At 42.2% G+C, this 12,537-nt stretch overlaps 1 protein-coding gene across 3 annotated transcripts in view; it reads left to right on the top strand.

Moving 5' to 3' along the window:
- TECRL (trans-2,3-enoyl-CoA reductase like) overlaps positions 1–12,537 on the top strand; it is a 108,309-nt gene that overhangs the window by 18,982 nt on the left and 76,790 nt on the right. For all 3 annotated transcript variants that reach the window (XM_029074267.1, XM_001510987.3, XM_029074268.1), the window contains exon 2: positions 3,356–3,407. In XM_029074267.1, the coding sequence (XP_028930100.1) occupies positions 3,356–3,407 (52 nt within the window). The remainder of the gene's footprint in view (positions 1–3,355; positions 3,408–12,537) is intronic.

Genomic DNA, 12,537 nt, shown 5'->3' with positions numbered 1-12,537 from the left:
TATAGTGAACACTTAACAAATACCATAATTATTATTACTATTATTAAGATGTCCATTGCTATCTAAGTCTCAGGAGGGCCAGCTCACCAGGGGAGGCAAAGTCCAGCTAAGGCTGGCTTCCTATGGATAGAGAAGCAGCGTGGCCTAGTGGATAGAGTATGGGTCTGGGAGTCAGAAGGACCTGGGTTCTAATCCTGGCTCCACCACTTGTTTGCCGTGGAACCCTGGGCAAGTTACTTATCTTTTCTGTGACTCAATTCCCTCATCTGTAAAATGGGGACTAAGACTGTGATTAGAATAATGCCTGGCACATAGCAATTAACAAATACCATAAAAACCCAATGCCATAGGTTAAGCATGGGAAGCAATTATCCCAGGGCATATAATAAAGGGTACAGGGGTTTTGGGGGCGGGGACGGGGTAGAGGTCCGCCTTTCAGAAATATTCTGCAAATAGCTTATCTATAATAATTTTTGCACTTGGTAAGTGTCTTGGCTAAATACCATCAGATCAGCTAGAGTCCCTGCCTCATGTGAAGCCCACAGTCTAAGGAGGAGGGTTAAGAAATATCGAATCCCCATTTTACAGATGAGGAAACTGAGGCACAGAGAAGTTGAGCTTTTTGCCCAAGTCCAAAGAGCAGACAAGTGGCAGAGCTGGGACTAGAAGCTAGGACTCCCGACTGCCTGGCCCGAGCTCTTTCCACTAGGTAGGAACACCGTTGCAGACAGGGATCTATCTGCGAGGGAGCCACAAGGGCTCGGTAGCAAGGTAGGTGGATTGGAATGCTCAGGATTCTGGGGTTTCAGTGGACTTCCTAACGATATCTTACGGAATGCCCAGGGAATCTACTGGAATGTCTTCATGCCAAAGTTTCCAGCCGAACGTTGTGATGTCATAAGGAATGGGAAAAGTAAAGGCAGTTTCCCTGCCTCAGAGCAGAGAAATATCTGGAAGCAGTCCCGGGTTCAGCTGCGTTCTGACCAGAGCCGATCTGTGCCTTCCTTCTTGTGTGAAAGATGTGGTCATTGGGTTGGCAATGTTCCTTGCCGAGTAGATACTTTGGCTGTCAGCATCGTAACGTTCCTGGCTACTGTGCATCATAAAGCACCTATAAAAGGAATCATAGGTGTGTGGAGGAAAGGAGTGGTGGAGCAGAGAGAAGGGAAAGCGAGTTGACAGACGGCATGCCGAGGATTCAAAGCCTTAATCGGGCAGCTGATCCCCAGAAGCCACCCTAAATGTGAAGGGATATAATTGGGAAGCTTAGACTCTCCATTTTGATTTCCACGGCAGATGACGGTGCTGAGTAAATCACAGTGATAATTTGAGGGATTTAGCTACCTGTCGACTGGCACTTGATCTGAGGTGACTAAGTCTTTAAATATGTGTTAACGAAGAGTTATTAAACTGAGCCCCAGGCAGGGATGAGTTCCCACACGATCGGTAATCAACTCCTCTTTTCTGCTAATTTTAAAACTGCCCTAATTCCAATATGGGGAGACAAACTTCACATTTCCATCCCCGGTGATCTTGACCTTGGAGATGTGATCTTGATCTCTGGGCAGCTAAATTTGCTTTATCACTTCATTTCCTATGCCCATACTGTGATCTCTTGCTACCCACTGACAAACCAGATCCCACCAACTCCAGAGTATGCCTACTGTGAAAATAAATATGCCTAGTAGAAGCGATGCCCCGCCCCCTCAAAGTGTAATTCAGAGATAAAATGCAATGATTTGGTCTATGCACATATGCTACGGCAGATTAAAATAAGTAGATTTATTAGGAGAAGTTGCAATTAGACCAGACTGCTTCTTGGGCCCACTGCGCTTCATTTTTCATGGAAAAAAACAATTACAATTCAGTCATAGAATACTTCGTACTTGCAAAGTGTTTTACAGTCATTTTTATTAGTTATTGATCCAATAACTCCTTTCAGTAAAATAGTCTCCGATGGGGGATTAATGTCACATTCTTCAGATTTTTCACCTTGGGCTCTTATCATGGATGTTCAATTTGTGATTTATATGCACTTGGGAAGCGAGGGAAATTTTACGGAGGAAAAGTTTTCTCCCTTGACATAATTCTTCAGTGGTTCCCCACGAGATGCAAAGTACGGCATTTAGCGTTCTTCGTGTTTTGGGGTTGTGTATTAATAACTACTTAGAGTGCAGCCCTCTCCCTCTGTAAGGGGAAGAACGGAGGCTATCTGATGCTTGTAGCCTGTGTTGGTCATGTTGGCTTAAAGCCCTGTGGAAGCTCCAGGGCTTTAAGCCAGCTTAACAGGGAGGCAGAAAGCGGTGGTAATGACTGGTGGGGATGGGAATAGAGCGAAGCAACGATGGAATGGTTGATGAGGTCTGGGTGGTCATATTCCAAATGAGCTTGGTACATTTCATCTATGTGCCCTTTTGGAGCCAGGCTGTGTAGGACTCAGACTCCCTCACCCCCGATGAACCCAGATTAATCCTAAACTAGGTCTTCTAACTGGGACTGGACTATGTCTTTTGTGGCTGGGCCACCAGTGGCCACCCTGACCCTATCCGGCCGCTGCTCAGACTCCGGCCTCCTCAGCTGCACTGAGAAGTGAACGCTGCCATAGGTCTTCTTCTTGAAAAGCGGCTGTGGAAGTGAATGTGAAGGCAGTTTTAGCCTCTGCTTTGTCCCCCATTTAACTCAAAACTGGAGGTGGGGGTGGAAAGTTGCACCAAAATGGTTGGTATGTAGCCTTCCTTCTAAATTCTGCTGGATGCTCCCTGTTGCTCTATACAAACTATGTCTTCAGGGGATGTCTTTCTATTGCATTTTATTTCTTTATTTAACCCAGCTGAGTCAGAGTTGAGAGGTAGGAGGGTTTCATCTTATGTGCATCACTGTAGGAGCCACCATCCATCCCTCCGTCCTTCTATCGACCCAACCAACCATCCATCTTTCTAACTCTCCCCATCCAATCACTCTTCCAATCATAATAATGTTGGTATTTGTTAAGCGCTTACTGTGTGCAGAGCACTTTCTAAGCGCTGGGGTAGATACAAGGTAATCAGGTTGTCCTCCGTGAGGCTCACAGTCTTCATCCGCATTTTACAGATGATGACACTGAGGCACAGAGAAGTGAAGTGACTTGCCCACAGTCACACAGCTGACAAGTGGCGGAGCCGGGATTAGAACCCATGACCTCTGACTCCCAAGCCCAGGCTCTTTCCACTGAGCCACGCTGCTTCTCTATTAATAATAATGTTATTTGTTAAGCGCTTACCATGTGCATCTTACAGATGTTAAGATGGCTCTTCGTTCAAATGGAGAAAATTGAAAGAAATCACTTAGTGTGTGTTTTTTTTTTCTTTTCTTCCAGATATCTCCGACATCTACTCTACTTGACGTGAAGCACAAATTCCACAAAACTTGTAAGTCCTCTGCTTAGTCACTTGGGATCCCAATTATAGGCTTTTTAATTTTTGAATTAAAACTGAATTTGTTAAAATGGAAAATTAGAAGATGGAAAGGGTTCATTTAAAATATTTTGTTGATAATGTACTCATTAGGCAGATGATTTGGCGTATGCTAATCAATCAATTGTTGGTATTTATCAAATGCTTACTGTTTGCAAAGCACTGTATTCAACACGGGAGAATACAATACGGTGGGGCTGGTAAACATGATCCCACCCCCCAAAGAGCTCATAGCAAAGTGAGGGAAGAGAGACATTAAAACAAATTACACACAGGGGAAATGGCAGAGTGTAAGAGTATGGACATTAAAAATAATGGTACTTGCTAAGCCTTTACTATGTGCCAAGCACTGTTCTAAGCACTTGAGTAGATACAAGTTGCTCAGGTTGGACACAGTCCCTGGCCCACATGGGACTCACACTCTTAATCCCCATTTTGCAGATGAGGTAACCTAGGCCCAGGGTAGTTAATTGAGTTGCCCAAAGTAACTTAACAGACTTACTGATGCCTGTAAACTTGTTTTGATGTCTGTCTGCCCCCCTTGTAGACTGTAAGTCCATCGTGGGCAGGGATTGTTTCTATTGCTGAACTGTACTTTCCAAGTGCTTAGAATAGTGCTCTGCACACAGTAAGTGCTCAATAAATAAGAATGAATGAATTAATTAATTAATTAATGAAATGGGAGGATCCGGGATTAGTATCCGGGACCTTATGACTCCCGGGCCAATGTTCTATCCACTAAGCAACGCTGCTTTGAGATAGAGAAAATGTCAGAGAATAGGGATATGGACAGAAGTGCTGTGGGGCTGAGGGCAGGGTGAATACCAAGTGCTTGGATCCCCATGTGTAGGCGTTGCAGAAGGGAATATAAGTAAAAGCTTCACAAACAACATGGTTTTTGTTATTATGCAAATTGCAAGGAAGATCACCAGGAAAATAAAATGCACCCCCAAACATACATGAGCCAGAACCTGAGATTTTATTTAATCTTTTAAATGTTTTTGCTCTCCATTCCTGACACTACTGTCATTCGTATATAGCGGTTAAATAGAGAAATCTCTTAAAGTCTTAACTGACTAGTGAATTTACACGGGAGGAAAAAACATGAAAGTCTTTCTGATTTTCTACTGGAGAGGCCACATATGAAACAATGGCATTTATTGGGTGCTTACTATGTGCAGAGCACAGTGCTTAGTAGAACACTCTGCACACAGTAAGTGCTCAATAAATACGATAGAATGAATGCAGAGCACACTAATGAACACTTTTTTTAATTAAAAAAAAAATTAATGGTAATGGTTAAAAAGCTTAGTATGAGCCAGTCACTGTAATAAGCTCTGTGTCGTCTACTAGATAATCACACTGGACACAGTCCCTGTCCCAAATAAGGTTCATAGTCTTAATTCCCATCTGACAGATGAGTTAACTGAAGCGCAGAGATGTGAGGTGACTTGCCCAAAGTCACCCAGAAAACAAGTGGCAGAGCTGGGATTAGAACCCAGGACCTTCTGACTCCCAGGTCCGTGATCTACCCATTTGATCATGCTGCTTCTCTGGGAAGCTTCACTTGGCAAAGTACGAACAACAGAGTTGCTGGACACATTCTCTGTGTTCAGAAGGTGCTTAAAGTCTATGTATTTCATCATACCCATAGCAGGAAAAGAAGTTGTAAGAGTTCTTACTCATGGGAGTAGTAGTAATTAGTAGCGGGGCAGGTAGTAATAAGAAATAACATTTATTGATATCCCATTGGATGTAACACCTTGAACTACACAATTAAGAAAGTACAGAACAAGCAAGTGACATGTTTTGTGCCCACAGTGAGATGTGCAGGATTTAGCTCTGCACCCAGTAAGCACTCAATAAATACGATTAAATGAAAGAATGAATGACATTCTAATGGGGAAGGCGGATACAATATCATTTAGCTTATTAATTAATCAATCAGTGGTACTTATTGAACACTTTTTGTGTACAGAGCTATACTACACCAATATGACAGAGTTGTTAGACACGTTCTCTGTCCATTATGGGCAAAACAGCTAAAATTAAGAAATGGCTATATGTTGTTGTTGTTTTTTTGGTTGTTTTCTGTTCCAACAATACAGCTTCAGCAACTGGCAATGCAATTCTTTAAAAGGTGCCATTGAGTAAAGTTTGTGTTTCTAATATTGGCCCTTTTAAATGGGTCTTTTTAGAGTTCACCATGTTAAAGTCCAAGTTGTCTATTTCCACGTGAGGGAGTCAGGCAAAGAAAAAAACCACCACACACACAACACCTCATTTGAACAGTATGGAAGGAACGAGTTCCATCTAAGGGTGCTTTTCAGTCTTTGAACACCATAGAAAGGAGGAACTGATCCAGCCCGTAAGTGAGAAGGTTGAAATACGAGAGGCAGGACTTGTGATAATTGGTCTAGGAGCTCTGGTGGGGAATCATAGCTGTGTTTGTTTTGATTTATACTGGTAACATACAGGGGTTTTAGATTTCTAGACTGTGGCGAAACGTTCTGTGAAACCTACACACATTTTATTCCTTATGGGGAAACGGAGGGTAGGGCATCTTTTTTTTTTCCCCTCTGTGTTATATGAGCTCATCCTGACTTCTAGCAACTATGTTAATGGGATTATAGTAGTATAGGATTACTGATTTTAGAAGTGTGTTGTGTCTCAAATACTACAGGCCATGTGAAGTAACGAATCAAAGCTGTTAACTCGGACATAAGGTTGGTTGCTTAGTAGAAATTCCTAGACATGAATGAAGCATTTGTAGATGCTTTTCCAAGGCCAGTGGCTGACCGTGGTGACTTGTTCATTTGCTAATCAGAATAAAAGGATGAAATATGGTCAGTTCAGTTATAATACATGGGTTGTGTTCTTGGAAAATCTGGCAATAGGGAAAGCCCAAACTGTAATGCTCACTATGCTAAACACTATGAGCATGCTCACAACTGTTCTCCTGTCCAAACTATTTGACTGTATCCATCCAAGTGCTTAGAGCAGAGCCTGGCACGTAATAGCTAAACAAATGTCATTTTTATTATTAACTATTATTATTCTCCTTGTCCTCTGTTGCCTAGTTTCCAAACACATTTGCACTGTTGGATTAAACATTCCCTAAATCCAAGAACAGCATTCTAGACACAATGCAAGTGAAAGCGTTCATTGTGGAAGAACTGAATGTACTTCCATTAAGGAGCTAGACTGTGAGCTCGCTGTGGGCAGGGAACATGTCAACCAACTCTATCATATTGTACTCTCCCAAACACGTTGTACAGCGTGCAGCACCCAGTAAGCACCTTATTGCTTCCTCTCTTTTATCTTGAGACAATATTGGTTCGGGCTTGAAAACTCTCAACCTAATCTCTCCAGACATGGAACAGAAAAGGGAAAACTGAGTTTGAATTTATTCATAGTATGTAATGATAATGAAAATGTATCATTAATGAAAATAATCATAAGAATTCAATTTTGGCATTTCCTAAGTGCTTGTATGCCAAGCACTATACTAGTCAGTCATATTTTATTGAATACTCACTGTGTGCAGAGCACTGTACAAAACAATTGGGAGAATACAATGCAACAATAAACAGACATGTTCCCCGCCCACGATATAAGTAGATATAAGATATATCATTGATAATTTTGACATTTGTTAAGTGCTCACTACATGCCTGGCACTGTACTAAGCACTCGGAGGATACAAGAAAATCAGATTGGACATAGTCCCTATTCCACACAGGGCTGACAGTCAAAATGGAAAAGAGAATAGGTATTCAATCCCCATTTTAAGATGAGAAAACTGGGATCCAGAGAAATTAAGTGACTTGCTCAAGGTCACCCAGCCAATAAGTGATGGAGCCGGGATTAGAACCTGGGTCTTCTGACTGCCATGCCTGTGCTCTTTCCCCTAGGTCACACTGCATGTCCTCTCTATTTCTTCTTCACCTCCATTTTGTTCTTACTGCTCTTGACTTCTTATTTCACTCTCCCTGTAGAAGCTCTCTAAATTTTACATATTGCTCGCTTCCATTCTTTCGGGGTTTGTTCTTTCGTGTTCCTAAAACTCTATCTCCCCTTATGCCTTTTTCCTCTTTGTCTATTGTAAGCTTTCTTTGATATCCTCATCGTAAGCCAGTTCTTTGGTGGGAACAACTGAGAGGGAAAACAACCCCAAATACAATTAAGGCAGCAGCTGGGGGAAAATGCAGTGGTTTTCATTAAAGTGAGATTCCCTTTCAGGATCCTCTGGTGTACGTTTTGTATAGATTTTTGTGAGGGTTTTTTGGTTTGTTTGTTTCTTTTGCCTTTGGGTAGCTTGAAATTTCATACCTGTCTATTCTTTTTCTCTTCCACATTTAAAGCCTGCAAAAGACAACTTTCACAATTGTTCTTTTTCACTGTGGATGCGAGCAGGTGCACACCGATGCTTTGTTTCAAGGTGTCTTTGCCTAATCCAGAAAGAACCGAGAGGTATTTCAAGGGATTAATTTGATCAGGGAGGATGACCAATCCAAACCTCAGATAATTCAGGTCTCCCTCAGAATGGCCTGTCAGGTGTGAACCATTGAGTCTCACCAATCATTTGAGCCACGGGCCAATCTCCACTTAGCTGGATGACACAGGTCATCTATCTGTCCCCACTGGTTTTCATTTTATATTATTAATCTCTATTCTTTGCTTGATTTCTGTCAGTCTGTAGGCTGGTGGTGAGTGATCCTTCTACTCTTCTCTAACAAACCCAACTTTACCAAGTTTTTCAGCTCATTTAAAACTGCCATGCCAAAGACTTCCCAATACACACCCATTAAAAAAAAGGCAGTTGTGTCTGTGTTGGGTGAAGCAAAGTGTCTCTTCAGTGAACAAGTAGGATATTTACAATGAACCCTAGAAAGATCCCTGGAGAAGACTGGAGAAACAGCCATAGACTTAGAAGACCAACAGCAGTGTGACTGAATGAGCAACAGCTAATTTATTAGAGCAGGTGTAATTCATTCATTCATTCATTCAATAGTATTTATTGAGCGCTTACTATGTGCAGAGCACTATACTAAGCGCTTGGAATGTACAAATCGGTAACAGATAGAGACAATCCCCGCCCAGTGACGGGCTCACAGTCTAATCGACACATCTAAATCCCTGCCATAAGTCTTGCCGGGCTGAGCCAACTAGGGGCTTTCACGTCTAAAGAAAGTGATTGAAGGATGTATGACCAGAGGGACAGAATTTGCAACGTACTGCCCGATATATCCAATCTCTAAGGGCAGTAGCAGAGCTCCAGGATTGATAACAGATGGCAATAATGATTGTGACATTTGTGAAGTGCTTAATGTTTGCCAAATGCTGTGGTAAACATGGAATGGATACATTTTAACCAACCCTAGCAGTCCCTTTCTCACTGTCTAAGAGGGAGGGAGAAGAGGTATTGCACCTCCATTTTATAGAATAGGAAAATGAAATACAGAGAGTGAAAATGACTTACCTATGGTAATAATAATAATAATAGTAATGGCATGTATAATCACTTACTATGTGGCAAGCATTGTTCTAAGTGCTGGGTTAGATATGAATTAATCAGTTTGGACAAAGTACCTGTCCCATATGGGGCTCACAGTTTAGGTCATAGAGTTGGCAGGTGGCAGAGAAGGGGTTTGGACAGAGTCCATTAAGCAACATCACTTCTCAAAGTGAGACCCAAGAAGGAAACGGAAATAATATCACTTGGAAGGGTTTCAGTTTCAAGGGGTCAAGGGAACCCTTGATTTTTAGAAGGGATCTGTCACTGAACCTGTTTTCTCCTCTCATATGATTTAGCACATCCCCTTCTCCTATCCCTCCCCTTGTTTCTCCTTTTCTTTGATTTCTCTCCCATCTCTATTCTCCTTTCTTTGCGTTCAATCATATAAGCAATGTCATTTATTTAGGGCTAAGTGAATGCAGAGCCTTCTATTGAGTGTTTGAGAAAGTACAACTACCACAAAGTTAATAGATACAACCCCTACCCACAAGGAGCTTATAATGTAGAGGGGCAGATGGACATTAAAATCAATTACAGACAGGGGAAATGGCAAAATGGAGGAATGAATACATAGGTGTGATGGGCATGAGGAAGTGGTGAATATCAAGGGGTACGAAACCACGTGCTTAAGGAATACCACTATTAAGCTCCACAGGGAAGTTCTCTTGGAAAAATGTGGCTTTAGAAGGGTTTTGGAGGTGGGAATATCATGGTCTGCATGACGTGAAGAGGCAGGGAGTTCCAGGCCAGAGGGAAAACATGGTCTAGGTGTCAGCGACAAGGTAGATGAGCTCCTCTATCTCCTACTCTCTTCTCCTTCCATTTTTTCTTCTTCCTTTTCTCTTGACTTTGCTTTACCCTTTATCCCAGCTTAATCTTGGTTCCCAGCAGATACCCACTAAGACAGTATATGGGCGAGGGCACACACACACACACACACACGCACACTTCTGTCTTCAGAATGACCCATCTCACACAAATAAGCCCTCCCCAAAACTCCATACTCACACACTGCTCCATCAGACATGCATCAAGCGCAAAGATTGAGCTACGATAATGATGACGTGTTAAGTGCTTCCTCTTTGTCAAGCACTGTTCTGAGCACTGGGATAGATGCAGAGTAATCACGTTGATCATAGTCCCTATCCCACATGGGGCTCATGGTCTAAGTAGGAGGAGGACAGGTATTGAATCCTAATTTTACAGATGAGGAAATTGAGGCACAGAGAAGTTAAATGACTTCCCAAGGTCACAGAGCAGGCAAGTGGAGGAAGTGGGATTAGAATCTAGATCCTCTGATTCATAGACCCTTGATCTTCCCACTGGGCCACACTGCTCCTCTAGACAGAGGGCTGTCCATTCTATCACACTCTCCCAAGGGCTTAATGTGGTGTTCTGCATGTGAGAAGCTCTCCGTAAATAGTACTGATTGATTGAGACTGAGCTTCCTGAGAGTTTCTTTCCCTCTCTAATTTATTTTTGAGACGAAAAGGAACACAGCTTGGCTTAGCAAATAGAGCCCTGGCCTGGGAACCAGAAGGACCTGAGTTCGAATCGAATCTGTCACTCGTCTGCTGGGTGATCTTGGGCAAGTCACTTAATTTATCTGTGTGTCAGTGACCTCCTCTTAAAATGAAGATTAAAACTGTGAGCCCCCTGTGAGACAAGGACTGTGTCCAACCTGATTATCTTGTATTTCTGTAAATGTTTAGTACAATGCCTGGCATATAGTAAGTGCTTAACAAATACCATAAAAAAGCATCATGGGAAACTGGAGTTTAAGACCAATACTTGGGAGTGCCCAGGTTTCTTCTTGTTTTGGAAGGTTTTGGCTTCTAAACATTCTTTTTTTGTGATTTATTGGGCAGTTGGGAGCATGTGGAAAGAAGAAGAGACATAAGTTGCTCTATTTGAGAAAATTATATATTCTTTTCAATATTGAACCAATCATCAATACTATTTATTGAGCATCTACTCTGTGCAGAGCACTCTTCTAAGCTCTTAGAAGAGAGCAATAGAAGTAAAAATCACAATCCCTGCCCCCCAAGAAATATATTATCTCCTGGGTGGGGGGGTTAAAATCAATACCAGTTCTCAAGGTATTCCCCACCAGTGATTCTAGTACTGTTCGCAAAACAAACTCAAATGTCGTGCTTAACCATTCATCGTACCTGATAAGGAGCCCATTGTTGGGTAGGGATTGTCTCTATCTGTTGCTGAATTGTACTTTCCAGGTGTACAGCGTGCTGCGCACAGGGAGCACTCAATAAATATGCTTGAATGAATGAATAAGGAGCTCGGGGATTCTTCCTCTGAGTTGTGAGGGTGATTGATGATGGATTTGGAGCTGAAGGGTTAAAAATGAGATAGACAAATCTGTAGAGAAGCTCTAAGTATCTTGCCTGCCAGCATAGCCCCAGGCCCTGAACACATACTGAGTTGGTAATGCAGTTCTTACAGAGAGAACTATATTTCAAAGCTATCCTATTATGCTATTCAATATGTACTATTAATCACAAAAGGTTAGGATTAAAGCCTACAGACCCATTCTTTGCATTAATCCTCTTCAGATTTCCTATTGTGAATTTAGGTGATAAAATAGGGAAGAATTCCATTTTGTTGTCTCCAAGTCTTTTGGGGTGCATTTAAAAGGGGCAGCCTCTAAACCATAGATGAGAACTTTCAATGAGGATAAATGAGGAGTAGCCTGGTTTAGCGGAAAGAGCCCGGGGATGGGAGTCAGAGGTCGGGGTTCTAATCCTGGCTCCGCCATTTATCAGCTGTGTGGGCAAGCCGCTTTGTTTCTCTGTGCCTCAGTTACCTCATCTGTAAAATGGGGGATTAAGACTGTGCACCCCACGTGGGACAATCTGATTATCTTGTATCTACCCCAGGGCTTAGAACAGTGCTTGGCACATAGTAAGCGCTTAACAAATTCCAACATTATTAGGAGGGACAAGGATTTAAGGAAAGCGTTAGCCTGCAAGGGGACAGGTTTTCATAAATCAATCATTGTCGCATCTATTGAGCCCTTACTGTGTACAGAGCATTATACCAGGGAGAGTCCAAGTCAACAGAATTAGCAGACACTTTCCCTGTTCATAATGGATTTACAGTCTAGATGGACATTAATATGAACAAATAAGGAATTTATAATGTATAAAGATATGTACATAAGTGCTGGGGAAGCTAGGTAATGTGTCTGCTCTCTCGAGCGTTCAGTACAGCATCTGCACATAGTAAGCACTCAATGAATAACAACAATGGATTATTGAAGCTAATCTTACCGTGTGTGTTCGGTGACGTCCCCCAGATTGATTATTTTAAAATTGGCTTTACATTTACATTTCCGAGGAGGCTTTCTCAGGACCACTGAGGCCGAGTTTCTTGTGATTTGGGTTTTTAATCCTGAAAACCTCAAGGTGAAGTACACCTGCAATTGATTTGCATTCAGCCAGGCACCTCCATTACTGATGCATTGAATGTTAGGGGAGAAAAAACTATTTATAGCACCCGGCTCTACGTCCCGTTTGGATTTGAATGTGTGACGGCGCACTGACATTTTCA

The sequence above is a fragment of the Ornithorhynchus anatinus genome, chromosome 10 (genome assembly GCF_004115215.2).
Source record: "Ornithorhynchus anatinus isolate Pmale09 chromosome 10, mOrnAna1.pri.v4, whole genome shotgun sequence".
Taxonomy (NCBI): Eukaryota; Metazoa; Chordata; class Mammalia; order Monotremata; family Ornithorhynchidae; genus Ornithorhynchus; species Ornithorhynchus anatinus.
Note: the sequence above shows the minus strand (reverse complement) of the source record. Positions and strands in the feature narration are given on the sequence as shown.